The sequence below is a fragment of the Cherax quadricarinatus genome, chromosome 29, assembly GCF_038502225.1.
Source record: "Cherax quadricarinatus isolate ZL_2023a chromosome 29, ASM3850222v1, whole genome shotgun sequence".
Classification (NCBI taxonomy): Eukaryota; Metazoa; Arthropoda; class Malacostraca; order Decapoda; family Parastacidae; genus Cherax; species Cherax quadricarinatus.
In genome coordinates, this window is record NC_091320.1 from 31735989 (window position 1) to 31761421 (window position 25433).

The following is a 25433-nucleotide window of genomic DNA, read 5'->3' on the forward strand; positions in this document are numbered from 1 at the left end:
TGACCGCCACATTTGACCGTTCCAAATGCATATTTTTTCCGAATGGCCTAAAATTTTCTTTGAATTGGCGTATATCACGTTCGTGAAGGCACGAAAGTACATTTTTCGTTTATTATTCTACTTCGACGCACAACCCGCTGCCCCTGAACCCGCACCCCCATAATTTCCACCCCTTAACCCCTTACACAGTTTGTTAAGATGTGACTGTTAATTGTGTGTTAATGTTGGTTAACAGTGAACTAAGAGAGGTTAACTTTAGAGGGTTTGTGTTAATATCAGTGTTTTCGTCTTAGTTCGTTAATGAACGTTCGCTGACTTGTTGGTTATATATTTGTTCCATCCCTCAGGAGCTGTTCAGTATCCAGAGACCTAACTGACCATCCTTCCATCCTGCAGGACCTACCCTCAGACCTAACTGACCATCCTTCCATCCTGCAGGACCTACCCTCAGACCTAACTGACCATCCTTCCATCCTGCAGGACCTACCCTCAGACCTAACTGACCATCCTTCCATCCTGCAGGACCTAACTTCAGACCTAACTGACCATCCTTCCATCCTGCAGGACCTACCCTCAGACCTAATTGACCATCCTTCCATCCTACAGGACCTACCCTCAGACCTAACTGACCATCCTTCCATCCTGCAGGACCTACCCTCAGACCTAACTGACCATCTCTTCCGTCCTGCAGTACCCTCAGGCCTAACTAACCATCCCTTCTATCCTACAGTACCCTCAGACATAACTAACCATCCCTTCTATCCTACAGTACCCTCAGACATAACTAACCATCCCTTCTATCCTACAGGGCCCAGCCAGTACCCGGGACTGTATTCAGCCTCCCTCTTCGGCGGTTCCGGCGCCGGTGGCAAGAGAAAGCGGAGACACCGAACTATCTTCACTGAAGAGCAGCTGGAGGAACTGGAGAGGACCTTCGCCAAGACTCACTACCCTGACGTCCTCCTCAGAGAGCAGCTCGCCCTCAAGGTCGACCTCAAGGAGGAGAGAGTTGAGGTGAGGACCACTATTCTTGTGGGGATGGGGAAAGAGGGAGAGAGAGAGAGAGAGAGAGAGAGAGAGAGAGAGAGAGAGAGAGAGAGAGAGAGAAATCGCGTCACTGTTCATGGGAGGGAATAGCGTTGTTATTTATGGGGAATCGCATCACTATTCATGGGGGGAGGGGAATCGCATCACAATTCATGGGGGGGAGGGGAATCGCATCACAATTCATGGGGAAAAACACATCACTATTCTTGGGGGAATGACATCACTATTCATGGGTAGGAAATCGAATCACTATTCTTGGGGAATCGCATCACTATTCTGGGGGGGAATCAAATCACTATTCTTGGGGAATCACATCATTATTCATGGGGGAATCACATCATTATTCATGGGGGAATCACATCATACTTCATGGGGGAATCGCATCACTATTCTGGGGGGGAATCAAATCACTATTCTTGGGGAATCACATCATTATTCATGGGGGGAATCACATCATTATTCATGGGGGGAATCACATCATACTTCATGGGGGAATCGCATCACTATTCTGGGGGGAATCAAATCACTATTCTTGGGGAATCACATCATTATTCATGGGGGGAATCACATCATTATTCATGGGGGAATCACATCATACTTCATGGGGGAATCGCATCACTATTCTGGGGGGAATCAAATCACTATTCTTGGGGAATCACATCATTATTCATGGGGGGAATCACATCATTATTCATGGGGGAATCACATCATACTTCATGGGGGAATCGCATCACTATTCTGGGGGGGAATCAAATCACTATTCTTGGGGAATCACATCATTATTCATGGGGGGAATCACATCATTATTCATGGGGGAATCACATCATACTTCATGGGGGAATCGCATCACTATTCTGGGGGGAATCAAATCACTATTCTTGGGGAATCACATCATTATTCATGGGGGGAATCACACCATTATTCATGGGGGAATCACATCATACTTCATGGGGGAATCGCATCACTATTCTGGGGGGGAATCAAATCACTATTCTTGGGGAATCACATCATTATTCATGGGGGGAATCACATCATTATTCATGGGGGAATCACATCATACTTCATGGGGGAATCGCATCACTATTCTGGGGGGGAATCAAATCACTATTCTTGGGGAATCACATCATTATTCATGGGGGGAATCACATCATTATTCATGGGGGAATCACATCATACTTCATGGGGGAATCGCATCACTATCTTGAGGGAAATCTAATCACTATTCTTGGGGAATCACTTCGTTATTCATGGGGGGAATCGCATCACTATTCTCGGGGGACTCGAATCACTATTCTTGGGGAATCAAATCATTATTCACGGGGAATCGCATCACTATTATGGGGGAGTAGAGTCACTATTCATGGGGAAACTGCGTCACTGTTCACGGGGGAATCGCGTTAATAGTTATGGGGGAAATTGCGTTACTATTTATGGGGGAATCGGATCACTGTTCATGGGGAATCACATCACTATTCACAAGGAAATCACATCACTATTCATGGGGGAATCACGTCACTATTCATGATGGAATCATATTACTATTAATGGGGAATCACATCACTATTCATGGGAAATCACATCATTATTCATTGGGGAATCGCGTCACTATTCATGGGGAATCGCATCACTATTCACGGGGAAATCACATCATTATTCATGAGGACATCGCGTCACTATTCATGGGGGAATTGCATCACTAGTCATGGGAGAATTCGCATCACAATTCATGGGGGAAAATCGCGTCTCTATTCATGGGGGAACCACATCACTGTTCATGGGGGAATCGCGTCACTATACACATCTGGGTATATATACACTGAGAGACATACACATCTCAGTATATACGACATTACCTGGAGTCTACCTGGAGGGTATTCTGGGGATCAACGCCCCCTTGGCCCGGTCCATGACCAGGCCTCCCGGTGGATCAGGGCCTAATCAACCAGGCTGCTACTGCTGCCGCACGTAGTTTAACGTATGAACCACAGCCCGGCTGATCCGGCACCGACTTTAAGTATCTCTCCAACTCCCTCTTGAAGGCAGCCAGGGGTCTATTGGTAATTTCCCTTATGGATGGTGGGAGGTTGTTGAACAGTCTTGGGCCCCGGACACTTATTGCGCTTACTCTTAGCGTATTAATGATGCCCCTACTTTTCACTGGGGTTATGTTGCATCGCCTGCCAAGTCTTTTACTTTCATAGGGAGTGATTTCTGTGTGCAGATTTGGGACCAGTTCCTTTAGGATTTTCTAGGTGTTGATTATAATGTATTTCTCTCGCCTGTGCTCCAGTGAGTACAAATCAAGTGCTTCTAAGCCTTCCCAATAGTTAAGGTAAATTTTCTAGATCTGCAATTTCATCTGCCTTGAATGGAGATGTTAATGTACAGCAGTATTCCAGCCTAGAGAGAACAAGTGATTTAAAAAGGATCATCATTAGCTTGACATCTGTCATGAATGTTCTCATTATACATTCTATCAATTTCCTCACAGATGTGATCGTGGCATTGTTGTGATCCTTGAAGGTGAGATCCTCAGGCATTACCACTCCCAGGTCCCTCACATTACTTTTCCGCTCTATTGTGTGATTAGAGTTTGTAATTCTAGTTATTATTTCCTCCGGTTTTCCATAACGGAGTAGTTGGAATTTGTCTTCATTGAACATTATATTGTTCTCCGTTGCCCATTGGAAAATTTGGTTTATATCTTCTTGGAGCTTTGCTGTGTCCTCAATGGATGACACTCTCATGCAGATCCTAGTGTCGTCTGCAAAAGATGATACAGCGCTGTGATTTACATCTCTGTCTTATGCCTGATATTAGTGTAGTTGACACCCCGTAAAGCTACCAACGCATATGAAGGCACAAACGTAGGCAACATTTCGTTCTAAAATGAGCGAAATGTATCACAAAAGATTATCAGATTTTTTTTTTTTAGGGGGGTTGGGGTAAAAAGAAATTACGTTCATTATACCAGTGATAATTTTTACTGAGGTTCGAGCCTACACCGCTGCCTGTTCTCAGTAACCCCCCTACCATACGGGCTTATCGCTCCACGGGGAGCGATAAGCCCGTATGGTTGTGTCTTGTATGCACCGTAAATGACGACCACCCCTGCCGATCTCTGCCCACTCCTGCCTATCCATGCCCATCCCTGTCCACCCTTGCCCATCCCTGTCCACTCCTGCCCATCCCTGCCCACCCCTGTCCACCCCTGCCCATCCCTGCCCATCCCTGTCCACCCCTGCCCATCCCTGCCCATCCCTGTCCACCCCTGCCCATCCCTGCCTATTCCTGCTCACCCCTTGTCCACCCCTGCCTACCCCAGCTCATCCCTGCCAAGCCCAGTCAACCCCTGTCTACCGCTGCCCACCCCGGACCACCCCGGACCACCCAGGCCCACCCCTTTCTGGCCCGGGACTAAACCCTTTCCTCCGCCATTTTCGATTTTTCTTTTTAAGATGGCCATTTTTACCATTCTTATGGGCCGTTTTGACCAGTTATATAGACCATTTTGAGACAGATTTGACCACCTTTTTGGGTATATAAATTTTCGAATTTTTTTTTACTTTCACGTATACGTTTTTTATGGGGATTTGTATTATTTGTAGGGGCGTATTTTATGTTGTATTTTGTATTGTATTTTGTATTGTATTTTGTATTGTATTTTGTATTGTATTTTATGTCGTATTTTGTGTTGTATTGTATTATGTATTTTGTATTGTTTTCTGTCCATCTTGTGTTGTATATTGTGTTGTATTTTGAGTTGTATTTTGTTTTGTATTTCGTGTTGTACATTGTGTAATATTTCATGTTGTATTTCGTGTTATATTTTGTGTTGTATTTAGTGTTGCATTTTATGTTGTATTTCATGTAGTATTTCGTGTTGTATTTTGTGTTGTATTTCGTGTAGTATTTCGTGTTATATTTTGTGTTGTATTTCGTGTTGTAAGTTGAGTTGTATTTTGTGTTGCATTTGGTGTCGAATTCGTGTTAAATTTTGTGTTGCATTTTGTGATGTATTTCGTGTACTATTTCGTATTATATTTTGTATTGCATTTAGTGTAGTATTTTGCGTTGTATTTCGTGTTAAATTTTGTGTTACATTTCGTGTTGTAATTTGCGCAGTATTTCGATTTATATTTCGTGTTGCATGAGTGTCACCCACGTTGCTGAGGTGCAGCTCTCTCTCTCTCTCTCTCTCTCTCTCTCTCTCTCTCTCTCTCCCTCTATCTGAGGCCGGAAGTGGTGTCTGGGAGGTGACTGGGAGACCAGAAAGAGAGATTACCTCACGCAGGTGGTCCAACACAGGCATAACAATGGCGGCGGATTACTAGACCACTCTCCCCTTCCATCCTCTATCCTTCCCTCTCTACCCCTCCCTCTCGCTCACCCTCCCTCGAACACTCCATCTTTCTTTCTCCCATCTACTCCCCCCTCCCTAAGACCCTCCTACAAAACCCTTCCTGTCTCCCTTTAACCATCCTATCCGCTCTTCCTCCTATCCATCCATACATCACTTCCTCTATCCCTACATTTCCAGCGGTAAACATTTAAATTAGTTAAAAGTTTGTGAAGAGGTTAGTTTATTGTGTACCTCATATTCACCCTGTGGATGGTAGTGGCTAGTTTATTGTGTTTCAAGTAAATAATATATACAATACCGTCAAGTTAATGAATAAGAAACATATGCAACACCTTTGTGTCTTTAATGTCTAATATCGGAGGCGGTGGAGGAGTGATGAGGTGATTTAGAATTTAGTCCCTCGGGCTTAAAAAGTTAATATAAGGTGTTCAGTCCCTTAGTCTTGAACAGTTTTTTATCACTACAAGATGTTCAGTTCCTTAATCTTAAAGATCCCTGGGTTAAGGTTGGTTAATGGGATCTAAAGCCAATAGATCACGAGGGCCATTAAGGCTGCTCATCACCTGTTCAACACCAGTGAAGAACGCTTTAATTATCAAAATTGATTAAAGTAAACTCTCAGTGTATATATACACTGAGAATTTACTGTATATATACAGTGTATGTAGAGTGAGAGACATAAATACATGTATACTGGAGACACCTACTGTAGGAGAGTGTGTTTGGAAGCCACAGTCGTGGGGACTGCACACCCACAAGTGAAGTCACTGTTTTTCCATTGGGAACTCTATTTTTTCTATCCTATTTTAGTATGATGATCCTTAATACTAGAAGTCTGGAGCGTACAACCATGCTGGCGAGCTGGAAGCTACTTCGTGAACAGGAGCGCGAGTGTTCACAGGTTATTCCTCCCTTGAAACACTAGAGGCGCTGCAGTAGTTTCTGGGTCACCCTCTGACGTGGGTGGTCGAAGGTGTTGTCTGCGGAGAGGCAGTGTTGTCTGATACTGCAGCAGGTAATGGAGTAGTGGGCGTCCTACTGTTCAGCGACCTTCCCAATAAGCATTTTGCATGTTGGACAACCCAGCCGCATATCGCATGGTTTCGGTAGCGATACGTTTTGATTATCGCAGATTGATCGGGACGTCGATCCCTTCCTGAGGTTATGTGGCTGATTTTTTCGCGCTATCAGCCGCCTCAACGCCAACGTGGCTTTGCCTCTGAGGCTTACCTTATTTACTTATAATATTCACCAGGACAGAGTCCTTATACGGGTCTTAATCTTTTCGATGACTCGTCTGATAGACAGACATGCTCTCTGGTAAGAAGAGTGCGGGGAAGTGAGGGCAGACTAACAGTGCTGGCAAGGAGTGTCTTCAGTCGTAGACACAGTGCCAGGTATTAACCCAGCAGCAGAATGTCGATGGCAAGAGACGAGGGTAGCACAGACGAGGGCATCACAGGCAAGGACACTACAGGCGAGGGCACCACAGACAAGTGCTGTTGACAATGATGATAAACAGGCGCCAGAGCTCGGCGGGGTATTTCAGCAGGCATTGGAGCGTTGATTTGGAAACTTATGGTGGACTAATTGTTGAGGATCCGTTCTTGAGTCTTCTGAAGATTTCTTTTGGTGGAATTATAGGTCTGAGGGGATGTCGTTCTCGTTGGTACGTCTTTTTTAACGAAATCAAGTACATGGTTAGTTGAGATGTAGAGAGGGTTGCAGACGAATTGTACTGTGTATAGTTCCTTGGCTTACATGGTGTTGATGTGGCGTAGAAATAGAAGTTCTTTTCCATTCAAATCCGGCGACGTGGTCATCAATTTTTGTTCTATATGCTAGCGATGATGGCTTCATTCCTTGTACTGGTGCGTAACGGCTGGTGGAGGCTTCAGCAACTTCAATGAGAGAGGGAGATGGCGGCTTGCGCTCCTGAGACTGAGGTGTCGGCAGTAACTTGGTTGCTTCAACGATAAGTACAACGGTGTCCACAGGAGCGGATGATTCCTGGATTGTACACCGGATGGGTGGTGGCTGATGATCCTGGGTGTATACAGATAACCCGCACATATAGAAAAGGAGCTTAAGACGACATTTTGGTCCGACTTGGACCATTTAAAATGTGACTTTGTAAATGGTCCAAGTCGACCCGAAACGTCGTCGTGAGCTCCTCTCTCCTATGTGCGGATTATTTGTGTATTGCTCCAGTCACGGTATTGTGCCTTTTTGCTCTTCTTGATCCTGGGCGTTCTTGTAGAGTCAACTTCAAGGAGCTTCGTTTTGGGGAAGCTGTTAAGCCTGAAGATAGCATTGGCGGCTCCGCTGAAAGTTCTTGGTTCGGAGGTGGCCTGTAGGTGAGCAAACACGAGGCAGGTGAAGAGTTTTCTGGTAGTGTCTTCCTGAAAAATAAATGATGGGTCCATGGTAGTGGAGGTGGGGAAGGTTGGCTATATAGCATCTTTTGAGTGTCGGCCAGTTGATTGGTTGATGTGGCTCGCCGGTATGGACGGCCTGGGTCTCTTTCAATTGGTGTCCCGGCTTTGGCTCCCCATTAGAGCAGTGTGATTGACATTCAAAATATCTTTACATGGGAAGAGGTGTGTGTTCCTCTTCTTCATCTGGAACCATTGTTCTTAAACCTAGCCACATTCCCCACCCTCACGGGGCTCGTTGGACTACCACTGACCCCGCCCTATGGGGCTCAAAGGGTCCGACAGCTACATAGCAGCAGACGATGTCAGGAAGTGCAAAGGTAGCAAGCACTACAGGATCCTTTTGGAGCCACATCCCAGCTTTGGGCCGTAGCCCGAGTGCTGGGGAAGCTCAGGGATTCCTCTGGCTGTGTCTTAACTGCTGCTTCTTCTTGTCCGTTGCACCTCCAGTCAGCATGTGATGCTTTATATAAGGGAAAAAAGCTCTGATTGGCTTGCTCAAAACAACCAATCACAGCTGTGCAGATTACTCCACCGCACATCACATTACCAATCAGCAACTCGCAGCTGCGGCTGCCACCCCTTGTCGTACGTTCAAACTCTGGCTCCCGCCACCAAAACCCAACTCTCCCATTGCTTGACGTAAACTTGATCAGGCAGCCAATCATCGCCGTGTTTGAAACACTAATCTAGAATAAACGACGCATACAGATCAAGGAAATGTTAGGCTTCGCTCAAAGTAGGTTCTTCGGTTAATTTATAAACCTAATCATGTAGGAGCAAGTAATTGAGAGACGGAATCCCTAATAACGTACATGGATTCCTTTCCCTTTGACTCTGAATATCTGTACCTGGTTCGTAATAACGTACATGGATTCCATTCCCTTTGACTTTGAACATCTGTACGTGGCTTCAGTAATGAGGCTGTTGTTGGACTCGTTGCACAAAGAATCAATAATTACCAAGGAACCGACCACACTTGCACGTACAATGATAAATATTCGCGTGTGCTATGATATTCTCCATCTACTTCCTAACACCTGAGAGACCTTCCTGCCAGCTGGTACTGCTTGTGCATAACTTAACTCCAGCTGCCACAGCAACCAAAACTCTCCTGGGGTTTTCCTAGCTACGGAACTTCTTGTAGAACGAATCCTTACCGACGTCGTGCACAGTGTCGCTTCTCCCATCAAGCTTTTTCAGTCGAATACAGACAACTTGTGTTGTTCCTGTGTTAGGCCACTTTTACGTTCTCCTGGAGTATCCTGATTATCACCTGTCTAAAGCGTTCCTAAGTAGAATAATGGTAGATGCTGTCGCTGTGACTGCTGATAGTCTGCCAGCTCAGGCTGACAGATTTCATAACCTCAGCTGTAAAACCACGCGATGTGACAGTGCAACAAAGCAAGTGTTTTTGTCCACACTGTGTAACTATCACATGGAACACCGCACACTGCAGGAGGTTCCCACTATGTAAGTCTCATATACTGTAGAACACTGTAGTCGCACACTGTATATCGAATGGCTGATACTATTCTATATATGTTGACTTAAATACTAACCTAATATCTGTACTAGATAATTGTACTATTATTATTATTACTATTATTATTATTATTATTATTATTATTATTATTATTATTATTATTATTATTATTATTATTATTACTATTATTATTATTATTATTATTATTATTATTATTATTATTATTATTATTATTATTATTATTATTTATGTTGTTGTTATTATTATTGTAATTATTATTATTACTATTATAATTATTATTACTATTATTATTATTTTTATTATGATTATTATAGTTGTTATTATTATTACTATTATTATAATGATTATTATTATTACTATTGTTATAAATAATATTATTAATATTATTATAATTATTATTTTTATTATTATTATTATTATTTTTATTATTATTATTATTATTTTTTTATTATTATTGCTGTTGTTGTTGTTATTATTATTAGCAATTATTCCAAGGGAAGCGCAAACCCGTAGGGATCAAGCAAGGGTTGAAACAATCTGTAGAAGAAACTTTAATCGACGTTTAGGTCCATTATCAAGTTACGAGTCGATGCTGGTCTAGTTTCATGGTCCAGAGTGGACCGAAACGTTGTTTAGTGTCATGGTCCAGAGTGGACCGAAACGTTGTTTAGTATCATGGTCCAGAGTGGACCGAAACGTTGTTTAGTGTCATGGTCCAGAGTGGACCGAAATGTTGCTTTGTTTCACGGTTCAGAGTAGACCGAAACGTTGTTTAGTTTAATGGCCCAGAGTAGACCGAAACGTTGTTTATTGTCATGGTCCAGAGTGGATCGAAACGTTGTTTAGTGTCATGGTCAAGAGTGGACCGAAATGTTGCTTTGTTTCATGGTCCAGAGTGGACCGAAACGTTGTTTAGTTTCATGGTCCAGAGTGGACCGAAACGTTGTTTAGTGTCATGGTCCAGAGTGGACCGAAATGTTGCTTTGTGTCATGGCCCAGAGTGGACCGAAATGTTGCTTAGTTTCGTAGTTTAAAATGGACCAAAACGTCGCAAATTAATTGTAGGAACAAACAAACAAACAAACAAACAATTTTTTTCCGAAATATTCCGAAATTTTTCTTGAAATTTTTTTATTTTTTTTTTATTTTTACAAAATAAATATTTTTTTTTGGCCGCCATGTTTCGAAAATTGTCACATTTTGGATTTTTTTTTATCTATTATTAAAAAGAAGAAGAAGAAGAAGAAGAAGAAGAAGAACGAAAAAAAAGATCGATTTTTTTTTTAACGAAGAACACGAACGAGAAAAAAGAACGAACACAACACGAACGAAATAAAGAAGAACGAACACAACACGAACGAAATAAAGAAGAACGAACACAATACGAAGGAAATAAAGAAGAACGAACACAACACGAACGAAATAAAGAAGAACGAACACAATACGAACGAAATAAAGAAGAACGAACACAATACGAACGAAATAAAGAAGAACGAACACAATACGAACGAAATAAAGAAGAACGAACACAATACGAAGGAAATAAAGAAAAACGAACACAATACGAAGGAAATAAAGAAGAACGAACACAATACGAAGGAAATAAAGAAGAACGAACACAACACGAACGAAATAAAGAAGAACGAACACAACACGAACGAAATAAAGAAGAACGAACACAATACGAAGGAAATAAAAAAGAACGAACACAACACGAACGAAATAAAGAAGAACGAACACATCACGAACGAAATAAAGAAGAACGAACACAACACGAACGAAATAAAGAAGAACGAACACAACACGAACGAAATAAAGAAGAACGAACACAACACGAACGAAATAAAGAAGAACGAACACAACACGAACGAAATAAAGAAGAACGAACACAACACGAACGAAATAAAGAAGAACGAACACAATACGAAGGAAATAAAGAAGAACGAACACAACACGAACGAAATAAAGAAGAACGAACACAATACAAACGAAATAAAGAAGAACGAACACAACACGAACGAAATAAAGAAGAACGAACACAATACGAACGAAATAAAGAACGAACGTAACACAAACGAAATAAATAAGAAGGAACAGAACACGAACCAAAAAACGAATACGACACGAGCGGAAATAAATGATTTCAACACTAACGAAACAAAGAACACGACACGAACGAAAGAAGTGAACACGAACGGAAAAAAAGAACACAACACGAACGAAAAAAATATTTTAACGAAAAAAAATCTAATATACTCTCGTGAATTATTATTATTATTATTATTATTATTATTTTATTAGTATTATTATTTAATTATTTTATTATTTTTAATAATTATTAATTAATTTTAGCTGGAAAAAGGGGGTAGGATTAATGCGAGTTAATGAGGTTCGATCCGAGGGACGGGGGGAAAAGATAGATCACAGTCCTTGGATCAAAACCCCTCAGTAGCACCAAGGCAACTTTTCCATGCGTATGAGAGCGAACGTTATTGTTCTGACCCTGATGGTAATAGCAGACTCACCCCCGTGGGTTTAGTGCTTACCAGCTTGCTTAGTAACAACAACAACAACAACGACAACGGCAACAACAACAACAACAACAACAATAATAATAATAATAATAATTAATAATTGTACTACTACTAAAATAGTCATAATAATAATAATAATAATAATAATAATAATAATAATAATAATAATAATAATAATAATAATAATAATAATAATAATAAAAATAATAATAATAATAATAATAATAATAATAATAATAATAATAATAATAATAATAATAATAATAATAATAATCCTTTTTTTAAAAGTACATGATGCAACTTATACAGACCATAGCTGACATCAATGACATACTGTATAGAAAGCCTCTGGTTATGCAGAGCAATTCGTCAACTTGGGTTAATTTTGTCTAACAGGATGCGAGCCACAGCAGTCAGCTAGCACCCAGGTACCTACTTACTGCTAAGTCAACAGGAAAAGCAGGTGTCTTAAGGAAACACGCCCCCAGTGATTCCACCCGAGGCGGGGATCGAAGCACCGACCTCAGTGTGTGAGCAGAATGCGCTACCGGCGCTGAGCGCCCTTTTCTAAGAAGAAATTACGGTACTCAGATTGGTTAGCGTTTTTTTTTTTTCTAAGCCTATCCATTACACTAGGAGTCATTAAAGCTGTATAATAACCTTCACTGCCAATTAAGAAAACTTTAATACCTAAAATAGTGATTAAAGTGAACTGTGTATGTATTCCGGAAGGGAGCATACACTTCCGTGTGTATACACGCGGGAGACATCAACAGACGTCCCGGGTACACTGTATACATTGTATACTCAGATGTTGTTCTAATATTCGCCAGAAGAGAGTCCTGACGTGGGTCTTAGTCACATGACTCGCTACCGGAGCTTTTGCTCGTCTGACAGAGGCCTTCCTCTGGCTGACCCGTCCGCCAGTCTTGAAAAATATTAAGGTTGTATCGACCTCGAAGAGAATCTTCAATGTTCGCCCCTGATAGACCTGTTTCGTTGGTGTTCTCTGGTTTTCCTCTCGTTATCTCTTTCGTTATCTCTCCCTCAGACGCTTGCTTCATTCTGTCTTCCTTGGCAAAGTTCCTGGAGAGCGAAACATCGCCATAATAAATGTCACATTAGTTGCATCTGTGTCCGTTTAACAAACCCTCTTCTGCCAGTTAGGCTACGTTTCGCTCGCGAGAGAAACGTAGCTGTAACTTACATTCGCTACACTTATGTTTTTATTCTCATTATTATTTATTCCCTCCATATTAAGCACAAAATGTACATACTTAACTGCTAGAAAGACTAGTTACTAAATCTGAGCCTGATTACCCTATCAGTCGGTCTGTTTACACTGTAAGTTGCTCCCTAAATGGGTTTATCTACGTTCATGTTGTTATCAGTGAGTTGGTGATCTACGCAGGCTTCTCGTATTTCTGTGACGCGGGTGTAAGCGAGTCAGGAAATACAGTCATCTCCTGTCATTAATGAGTTGGTGATCTAAGCAGACTTCTCGCTGCATTTCTTTGAGGTAGGCGTAGGCGCGTAGGAAATACAACCATCCTGCTTTCTGGCACTATTGTATTTCCTACGATCCTCGCATCATCTGCCTCCTGCTCTTAGTTCTTCAATTTCTACTTTTCTCCAATATTTTCTCATCCTTGTTGTCTGAACCAGCTTCCTCTTACTTCTCTTATTCCATTTTCTTCCCTTAAAGTATTTCCTGTCTGGTTGCTAGACAAGAGGTCATGTATTCAACTAGGTTGGGTTTGAAGATATTATGCAGGACTAAGCTGGTCCAGTGAATTAACCATAGCTTATACTGGGTGGTATAGTGTTCCCTCAAGAGTAATGAGACCACTCCTGTGATGCATGTTATAGTTATAGGATGACCGTCACACTGCAGTTTTCTGGTCACCTGACCGAGGTCTTCTGCTGGTTTTTGAGGTCCGAATTATTGTAAAATTTATACCATTTTTGTGACTGCTTCTCCAGAGACAGCAATCTCCACAGCATACGTGCGTTACGATTACGTGAGTCATGTTGACATCTTTGAGGGGACTAGAGTTCGTCACGGCCACGCTAGCTGGAGATTCGTCTGTAAAAACTTGCATTTGTGGTCACAGTGGTGCCTATGCTAACCTTCCTATGGTGTAGAAATATACCTAGTTGGACGAATCTTATTGTGGCTAGCTGGTCCAGTGGCTAACGCGACGGTCTGGAGTTTTAAGACTCTCTGATCGCGGGTTCTATCCCCGCCCGTGGTATGGTTTATGGTACAAATATCTTGTACAAGCATAAAATCTGAAAGGTGTGTAAGATTTGCAAACTAATTTCTGCAACACATGGTTTGTTTACGTGCGTTAGTTTGTCTTAGGTTGGGAAACAGTACAAGTGTTTCCTGACGCGGGTCTTAGTTCTATGATGATCCACCACTGGAGGTTTTGGTCATCTGGCCGAAGCCTTCCACTGGCTTTCCGGGCCATCCCTTTAAAAAATAAAATTAATTGTTAACAGTGTTTTAGAGCCATCAGGGTCAAGATAACAGTAACTGAGGTAATCAGCGATTGTGTTCCTGAAATTCTGGTTAATAAGGGTTTGAATCCTATCGACTACACGAGGGTCATTAAGGCCACACGTCACTTGTTCACCATCAGCCAAGAATCCCTTATACCCAGAGAGGCTGGATGGTTGATGGGATTTTAAAGTTTATTAACTAAACGACGGTCAGTGAGGGCACATATAACTTTATCGGCCAGACAAGCATATTTTAATACCTAAGATAGGGTTTAAAGGCAATTCTCAGTGTATATACACTGAGAGACATTGAACCTCTCAGTGTATATCTCCTGCGCAGAGTTATTTTATTCGTCAGGAAACAAGAGAAATGTTTCCCGACACTTGTCACAGTGTTAAAACGACTAACTTGCTGTAACACTGTGCTTGTTAAGAGTGTTCCTTGTTAAAGTGTTCGCCAGGAGTATGACACGGGTCTAAAACACGACGACCCGTCGAGAGTTTAAAAAGACTTGTAACTCGCCACAGTTATTGGAATATTCGCCAGGACAGTGTCCTAACACTGTGTGCTGACAGTGACCTGACACTGTGTCCTGACAGTGTCCTGACACTGTGTCCTGACAGTGTCCTGACACTGTGTCCTGACAGTGTCCTGACACTGTGTCCTGACAGTGTCCTGACACTGTCCTGACAGTGTCCTGACACTGTCCTGGCGAGTATTTCAAGAACCGTTTAATATATCTCTACAACTGTTTAGTATATCCAACTACTGTATAATATATCTCTTTAACATATCTCGACGACCTGTTTTTATTATGGTAACCAGTTGTTGTTTTTATTTTATTTATCAAGTGCATTTCTGACACGGGTCTCGAGTAGTATATATGACCCGTTAAACCTTGGTATATATGATAGGAAAACCCGTTGACCAAGGGTCACACAACTCTCAATTTCAGATATAACGTTGCAGTTTTTGGAGTGTGGTGTAGGAGCATCTCTGGCAAGACAGTGATGGAGTGAGTGATGATCAGTGTTTTTTCCTTTTTTTTTCGGGTCACACTGCCTCGGTGTGAAACAGCCGATGTATTAAAATAATAATAATAATAATAATAATTATAATAATAATAGAATTAATAATAATAAAAACAGTAATAATAATAATAATAATAATAATAATAATAATAATAATAATAATAATAATAATAATAATAATAATAATAGTAATAATAAAAATAATAATAATAACAATAATAATAATAATAATAACAATAATAATAATAATAACAACAACAATAATAATAATAATAATAATAATAATAATAATAATAATAATAATAATAATAATAATAATAATAATAATAATAATAATAATTTGCTAGAACCTTTATTCCTAATTTTGTCTTGTTAAATGTAACACGGTTATTTTCCCTCCATCTCGGTGTTAATATTAACATTGTGTAACAAGTCCGCAGTTATTATACCTAAGTTACGGCTATATAACTAATGCAGATACACGAATATACATATCCTGGGTTTTTTTGGGGCACAATTTGAAATATTGTTGAAACATTTTAAGCATATTAATACAAATTTCGAAATGGAAAGAATTTAAATAATTTCAATATATTTCTCACTTTTGTCATTCGAGCTCTTTCCAATATATATATTTTTTCATTTTTATTATTTTTAAAATATCAAGTGAAAAAGACCAGTATATCGCTGGGTTTGTTCAATGAACATTTTCCACGTTATATCGTTTTTTTTTTTAATCGTTTTTTTTTATATATCGTTGTTTAGTCGGGGGTAGAAAATATTTATGAAGAAGAGACGAGATTTGTAAATGGATGAATGTTGGCATTTTCCTGATGCCATTTCTATATTACGGCCTATTTTGTTAATTTACCTAAATTGTGCCCTAGTTTCGCATTATTATTATTATTATTATTATTATTATTATTATTATTATTATTATTATTATTATTTTATTATTATTATTAGTAGAAGTGGTATAATTATTATTATTATTATTATTATTATTATTATTATTATTATTATTATTATTATTATTATTATTATTATTATTACTGTTGTTGTTGTTATTATTATTATTATTATTATTATTATTATTATTATTATTATTATTATTATTATTATTGTTGTTATGGTGAAACTCTAAAGCCAATAGGGACAAGCAGCCCCTGGGGATATGGGAAGGGAAGGGCAGCTTCAGTTGTGTGGATCAAGAGCCTACCACCGGTATCAAGGCTCCCTCTTGAAGTCAAGAATTCTAAGCATTTCATGAACTATGTATATATGTATTTTATATGAACTATATATTTTTTTTTCGTTGGTAGAATCCTTCTGCATAGAATTTCTTGATAACGTTTTTTTCAATCTTAATTTAGTCACGTAATCTTCAGGCGACGTGTGTCGGGCAGTGCAGTTCGATGCTGCAGCTTCTCTGTTTACTGAGTGTTCAAGTTTCGGTGTTCTCTTCGTGTTGTTCACGTCTGAGTGTCAGAGGAATGCACCTAGAAGCCTGAGTAGATATATGACTCGCTATGATATAATGTGGATGTAATTAAGTACGTCTATTGAGCAAATTGCAACGTGAACAGACTGACTGATGTTGTAGTGGCCACTCTTAGGCTTGTTACAAGTACCTCTGCCAGTTTGGCAGACACACAGACTGATGTTGCAGTGGCCAGTCTTAGGCTTGTTACAAGTACCTCTGAAAGTTTGGCAGACACACAGACTGACTGATGTTGCAGTGGTCAGTCTTAGGCTTGTTACAAGTACCTCTGACAGTTTGGCAGACACACAGACTGACTGATGTTGCAGTGGCCAGTCTTAGACTTGTTACAAGTACCTCTGACAGTTTGGCAGACACACAGACTGACTGATGTTGCAGTGGCCAGTCTTAGACTTGTTACAAGTACCTCTGACAGTTTGGCAGACACACAGACTGATGAAGCAAAGTGCAAAAAGTACATAGTCAGCCTCATTGTTACTTTTTATAGTTATTATCTATAGATACTTTCTATAGTTACTTTCTTGAAGGCTACGAGCTTCATTATCGTCTTATTGAGGAATATAGAGATAATATAAAAATCTGTGTGATATGTAACGTTATTAATGAAAATATAATACCAAAAATATTAACTAAATATCCTAATTTTGCTTATAACGTTTAAGACAATTGGGATATAAATCCAGATGTACTCCTGTTAACTCTTTTGTGGCCAAGTTCCTACCTAGCTCCACAGGATGGATATATTCTTGTGCTGCCGTCCACAGGATGAATATATTCTTGTGCTGCCGTCCATAGGATGGATATATTCTTGTGCTGCCGTCCATAGGATGGATATATTCTTGTGCTGCCGTCCATAGGATGGATATATTCTTGTGCTGCCGTTCACAGGATGAATATATTCTTGTGCTGCCGTCCATAGGATGGATATATTCTTGTGCTGCCGTCCATAGGATGGATATATTCTTGTGCTGCCGTCCATAGGATGGATATATTCTTGTGCTGCCGTCCACAGGATGGATATATTCTTGTGCTGCCGTCCATAGGATGGATATATTCTTGTGCTGCCGTCCATAGGATGGATATGCTCTTGTGCTGCCGTCCATAGGATGGATATATTCTCGTGCTGCCGTCCATAGGATGGATATATTCTTGTGCTGCCGTCCATAGGATGGATATATTCTTGTGCTGCCACCCATAGGATGGATATATTCTTGTGCTGCCGTCCATAGGATGGATATATTCTTGTGCTGCCGTCCATAGGATGGATATATTCTTGTGCTGCCGTCCATAGGATGGATATATTCTTGTGCTGCCGTTCACAGGATGGATATATTCTTGTGCTGCTGTCCATAGGATGGATATATTCTTGTGCTGCCGTCCATAGGATGGATATATTCTTGTGCTGCCGTTCACAGGATGGATATATTCTTGTGCTGCTGTCCATAGGATGGATATATTCTTGTGCTGCCGTCCATAGGATGGATATATTCTTGTGCTGCCGTCCATAGGATGGATATATTCTTGTGCTGCCGTTCACAGGATGGATATATTCTTGTGCTGCTGTCCATAGGATGGATATATTCTTGTGCTGCCGTTCACAGGATGGATATATTCTTGTGCTGCTGTCCATAGGATGGATATATTCTTGTGCTACCGTCCACAGGATGGATATATTTTTGTTCTGCCGTCCACAGGATGGATATGCTTTTGTGCTGCCGTCCATAGGATGAATATGCTCTTGTGCTGCCGTCCACAGGATGGATATGCTCTTGTGCTGCCGTCCATAGGATGGATATGCTCTTGTGCTGCCGTCCACAGGATGGATATGCTCTTGTGCTGCCGTCCACAGGAAGGATATGCTCTTGTGCTGCCGTCCACAGGGTGGATATGCTCTCGTGTTGCCGCCCACAGGATGGATATGCTCTTGTGCTGCCGTCCACAGGATGGATATGCTCTTGTGCTGCCGTCCACAGGATGGATATGCTCTTGTGCTGCCGTCCACAGGATGGATATGCTCTTGTGCTGCCGTCCACAGGATGGATATGCTCTCGTGCTGCCGTCCACAGGATGGATATGCTCTCGTGCTGCCGCCCACAGGATGGATATGCTCTCGTGCTGCCGCCCACAGGATGGATATGCTCTTGTGCTGCCGTCCACAGGATGGATATGCTCTTGTGCTGCCGTCCACAGGATGGATATGCTCTTGTGCTGCCGTCCACAGGATGGACATGCTCTTGTGCTGCCGTCCACAGGATGGATATGCTCTCGTGCTGCCGCCCACAGGATGGATATGCTCTTGTGCTGCCGTCCACAGGATGGATATGCTCTTGTGCCGCCGTCCACAAGATGGATATGCTCTTGTGCTGCCGTCCACAGGATGGATATGCTCTTGTGCTGCCGTCCACAGGATGGATATGCTCTTGTGCTGCCGTCCACAGGATGGACATGCTCTTGTGCTGCCGTCCACAGGATGGATATGCTCTTGTGCTGCCGTCCACAGGATGGATATGCTCTTGTGCTGCCGTCCACAGGATGGACATGCTCTTGTGCTGCCGTCCACAGGATGGATATGCTCTTGTGCTGCCGTCCACAAGATGGATATGCTCTTGTGCTGCCGTCCACAGGAGATGGATGGACATGCTCTTGTGCTGCCGTCCACAGGAGATGGATGGACATGCTCTCGTGCTGCCGTCCACAGGATGGACATGCTCTTGTGCTGCCGTCCACAGGATGGACATGCTCTTGTGCTGCCGCCCACAGGATGGACATGCTCTTGTGCTGCCGTCCACAGGATGGACATGCTCTCGTGCTGCCGTCCACAGGAGGATGGATGGACATGCTCTTGTGCTGCCGTCCACAGGATGGACATCCACAGGATGCTGCTCTTGTGCTGCCGTCCAGAGGATGGACATTCTCTTGTGCTGCCGTCCACAGGATGGACATGCTCTCGTGCTGCCGTCCACAAGATGGATATGCTCTTGTGCTGCCGTCCACAGGATGGACATGCTCTTGTGCTGCCGTCCACAGGATGGATATGCTCTTGTGCTGCCGTCCACAGGATGGACATGCTCTTGTGCTGCCGTCCACAGGATGGATATGCTCTCGTGCTGCCGTCCACAGGATGGATATGCTGTTGTGCTGCCGCCCACAGGATGGACATGCTCTTGTGCTGCCGTCCACAGGATGGACATGCTCTTGTGCTGCCGTCCACAGGATGGACATGCTCTTGTGCTGCCGTCCACAGGATGGACATGCTCTCGTGCTGCCGTCCACAGGATGGATATGCTGTTGTGCTGCCGCCCACAGGATGGACATGCTCTTGTGCTGCCGTCCACAGGATGGACATGCTCTTGTGCTGCCGCCCACAGGATGGACATGCTCTCGTGCTGCCGTCCACAGGATGGATATGCTGTTGTGCTGCCGCCCACAGGATGGACATGCTCTTGTGCTGCCGTCCACAGGATGGACATGCTCTTGTGCTGCCGTCCACAGGATGGACATGCTCTTGTGCTGCCGTCCACAGGATGGACATGCTCTTGTGCTGCCGTCCACAGGATGGACATGCTCTTGTGCTGCCGTCCACAGGATGGATATGCTCTTGTGCTGCCGTCCACAGGATGGATATGCTCTTGTGCTGCCGTCCACAGGATGGACATGCTCTTGTGCTGCCGTCCACAGGATGGACATGCTCTTGTGCTGCCGTCCACAGGATGGACATGCTCTCGTGCTGCCGTCAACAGGATGGACATGCTCTTGTGCTGCCGTCCACAGGATGGACATGCTCTCGTGCTGCCGCCCACAGGATGGACATGCTCTTGTGCTGCCGTCCACAGGATGGACATGCTCTTGTGCTGCCGTCCACAGGATGGACATGCTCTTGTGCTGCCGTCCACAGGATGGACATGCTCTTGTGCTGCCGTCCACAGGATGGACATGCTCTTGTGCTGCCGCCCACAGGATGGACATGCTCTTGTGCTGCCGTCCACAGGATGGACATGCTCTTGTGCTGCCGTCCACAGGATGGACATGCTCTTGTGCTGCCGTCCACAGGATGGACATGCTCTCGTGCTGCCGTCCACAGGATGGACATGCTCTTGTGCTGCCGTCCACAGGATGGACATGCTCTCGTGCTGCCGTCCACAGGATGGACATGCTCTTGTGCTGCCGTCCACAGGATGGACATGCTCTTATGCTGCCGTCCACAGGATGGACATGCTCTTGTGCTGCCGTCCACAGGATGGACATGCTCTTGTGCTGCCGTCCACAGGATGGACATGCTCTTGTGCTGCCGTCCACAGGATGGACATGCTCTTGTGCTGCCGTCCACAGGATGGACATGCTCTTGTGCTGCCGTCCACAGGATGGACATGCTCTCGTGCTGCCGTCCACAGGATGGACATGCTCTTGTGCTGCCGTCAACAGGATGGACTCTTGTGCTGCCGTCCACAGGATGGACATGCTCTCGTGCTGCCGTCCACAGGATGGACATGCTCTTGTGCTGCCGTCCACAGGATGGACATGCTCTTGTGCTGCCGTCCACAGGATGGACATGCTCTTATGCTGCCGTCCACAGGATGGACATGCTCTTGTGCTGCCGTCCACAGTGATGGAGGATGACTCTTGTGCTGCCGTCCACAGGATGGATGCTCTTGTGCTGCCGTCCACAGGATGACATCTCTCGTGCTGCCGTCCACAGGATGGATATGCTCTTGTGCTGCCGTCCACAGGATGGACATGCTCTTGTGCTGCCGTCCACAGGATGGACATGCTCTCGTGCTGCCGTCCACAGGATGGACATGCTCTCGTGCTGCCGTCCACAGGATGGACATGCTCTCGTGCTGCCGTCCACTGTCCACCATGCTCTCGTGCTGCCGTCCACAGGATGGACATGCTCTTGTGCTGCCGTCCACAGGATGGACATGCTCTCGTGCTGCCGTCCACAGGATGGACATGCTCTTGTGCTGCCGTCCACAGGATGGACATGCTCTCGTGCTGCCGTCCACAGGATGGACATGCTCTCGTGCTGCCGTCCACAGGATGGACATGCTCTCGTGCTGCCGTCCACAGGATGGACATGCTCTCGTGCTGCCGTCCACAGGATGGACATGCTCTCGTGCTGCCGTCCACAGGATGGATATGGGATGTACAACTCTCCGGCCAAACCCAAAATCTTCACGTCTTCAATCATCTTCATTAGTTCATGTTCTTGTGTCCGTACTCATGTTCACTCTGGGTGAGAACATGTTATTCTTTGATCTTTGATATAATAGTCTGCCCCAGTGAACATGTGGCGCATTTAGAATCCTGTTATTATTATTATTATTATTATTATTATTATTATTATTATTATTATTATTATATCAATATTAATATTATTTCTGTTATTATTATTATTATTATTATTATTATTATTATTATTATTATTATTATTATTATTATTATTATTATTATTATTATTATTTCTGTTATTATTATTATTATTATTATTATTATTATTATTATTATTATTATTATTATTATTATTATTATTATTATTATTATTATTATTATTATTTGTTAGTTTTGGAGTTAAATTTTCATACAAATTATTTAAGGTTTGGAATCGCTAAACCCGTAGGAACATGCAGCGTCTGGGAGGGATAGGGAGGTAAGCAGGTTTGATCCGAGGAAGGGAAGGGCAGCTACAATTCCCTGAATCAAGATCCCTCCACCCTTGGAAGATAAACCGGACTCAAGTTTTAAGGGACTTTAAAACACGGGTGTGTACTCACCTATTTGTGGTTGCAGGGGTCGATTCATAGCTCCTGGCCCCGCCTCTTCACTGATCGCTACTGGGTCCTCTCTCTCCCTGCTCCATGAGCTTTATCATACCTCGTCCTAAAACTATGGATGGTTCCTGCCTCCACTACGTCACTTGCCAGATTATTCCACTTCCTGACAACTCTATGATTAAAGAAATACTTCCTAACATCCCTGTGGCTCATCTGAATCTTCAACTTCCATCTGTGACCCCTTGTTGCTGTGTCCCATCTCTGGAACATCCTGTCTTTGTCCACCTTGTCAATTCCTCGCACACACACACACACACACACACACACACACACACACACACACACACACACACACACACACACACACACACACACACACACACACACACACACACACACACGCGGAATAGACGAGGTGGACAAAGACGGGATGTTCCAGAGATGGGACACAGACACAAGAGGTCACAATTGGAAGTTGAAGACTCAGATGAATCAAAGGGATGTTAGGAAGTATTTCTTCAGTCATAGAGTAGTCAGGCCATGGAATAGCCTAGAAAGTGATGTGGTGGAGGCAGGAACCATACATAGTTTTAAGGCGAGGTATGATAGAGCTCATGGGGCAGGGAGAGAGAGGACCTAGTAGCAATCAGCGAAGAGGCGGGGCAACCACAAATAGGTGAGTACAAATAGGTGAGTACACACACAGGCCTAGTGTCTAATTGACATGTGCCTAAGACAAAATGGTAACTAACACACATACAAATACACATACATGTTCGTTACCTGTATTCGATTCCAGAGGTCATCGCCCCCCATTGCCCGGTGCCAGACCAGGTCTCCTGGCTACTAGTTTGATCTATCAGACTGTTGGTACCTGCCGCCCTCAGTTCAACGTATGTTCTACAACCAGGCTGACCAGGGCGTGTCTTGAGACAATGGAGTTTCCTCTAGAAGATAACCAGGGGCCTGTTGGTAATCCTCCTCTTCTGTATGCTAGAAGTGTGTTGAGTCGTGGTCCCTTTACACTTATTGAGTTCTCAGTGTACGGAGGTATTCTGCACTGTCTGCCAAGCCCGTCCTTTCGTATGAAGTGATTTCGGTGTTTAGCTATGGGGATCAATCCTCCAGTATCTTCCAGGTGTAGATTATAATGTATCTTTCTCGCCTACTTTCTAGGGAGTACAGTTGTAGGGTCTTCAATCACTCCCAATAATTTAGGTGCTCACCTGAGGTTCTACGTTCTGTGAAGGTTCTCTGTACATTAACACATCGGCCGTCTCCCACCAAGGCAGGGTGGCCCGAAAAAAAACTTTCACCATCATTCACTCCATCACTGTCTTGCCAGAGGTGCGCTCACATTACAGTTATAAGGCTGCAACATTAACACCCCTCCTTCAGAGTGCAGACACTGTACTTCCCATCTCCCGGCCTGCCGGTTTCCCTGAATCCCTTCATAAATGTTACTTTGCTCACACTCCAACAGCACGTCAAGTCCTAAAAAACATTTGCCTCCATTCGTTCCTGTCTAACACGCTCACGTATGCCTGCTGGATGTCCAAGCCCCTCGCACACAAAACCTCCTATACCCCCTCCCTCCAACCTTTCCTAGGCCGACCTCTACCCAGCTTTCCTTCCACTATAAATTTATACACTCTCGAATTCATTCTGTTTGTTCCATCCTCTCTACATATCCGAACCACCTCAACAACCCCTTCTCAGCCCTCTGGATAATAGTTTTGGTAATCCCGCACCTCCTCCTAATTTCCAAACTACGAATTCCCTGCATTATATTCACACCACACATTACCCTCAGACACATTTCCACTGCCTCCAGCCTTCTCCTTGTTGCAACATTCACCACGTATGCTTGACACCCATATAAGAGCGTTGGTATAACTATACTCTCATACATTCCCCTCTTTGCTTCCATGGACAAAGTTCTTTGTCTCCACAGACTCCTCAGTGCACAACTCACCATTTTCCCCTCATCAATTCTATGATTCACCTCATCTTTCATAGACCCATTTGCTGACACACCCACTCCCAAATATGTGAATATATTCACCTCCTCCATACTCTCTCCCTCCACCCTGATATCCAATCTTTCGTTACCTAATTTTTTTTTGTTATCCTCATAACCTTACTCTTTCCCATATTCACTTTAAATTTTCATCTTTTACATATCCTACCAAACTCATCCACCAACCTCTGCAATTTCTCTTCAGAATCTTTCAAAAGCACTGTGTCATCAGCAAAGAGCAACTGTGACAACTCCCACTTTGTGTTAAATTCCTTATCTTTTAACCCCACACCTCTTGCCAATACCCGAGCATTCACTTCTCTTACAACCACATCTACAAATATATTGAACAACCATGGTGACATCACACATCCTTGTCTAAGGCCTAGTTTTACTGGTAAATAATCTCCTTCTCTCCTACATACTCTAACCTGAGCCTATCTTCGTAAAAGCTTTTGACTGCTTTCAGTAACCAATCTCCTATTCCATACATTTGCAACATCTGCCGTTAGTACACAGCAAATATTCCAGTAGAAGAAGAGTGAACTGAAGAGTATCGTCAGTGGCTTGGCATCCCTTGTTTTGAAGGTTGTAATTATCCAACCCTTATGGCTGTAATAACAACATTGTTGTACTTCCTGAAGGTGAGATCCTCTGACATTATCACTCCCAGTTCTTTGCTATTTCACTCCCATGTCTCTGACATAATCGCTTCCAT

At 43.0% G+C, this 25433-nt stretch overlaps 1 protein-coding gene across 1 annotated transcript in view; it reads left to right on the forward strand.

Annotated features, from left to right (window-relative positions):
• LOC128690382 (uncharacterized) overlaps positions 1–25433 on the forward strand; it is a 54408-nt gene that overhangs the window by 22626 nt on the left and 6349 nt on the right. The window contains exon 2 of the mRNA XM_053779065.2: positions 809–1014. Within this exon, the coding sequence (XP_053635040.1) occupies positions 809–1014 (206 nt within the window). The remainder of the gene's footprint in view (positions 1–808; positions 1015–25433) is intronic.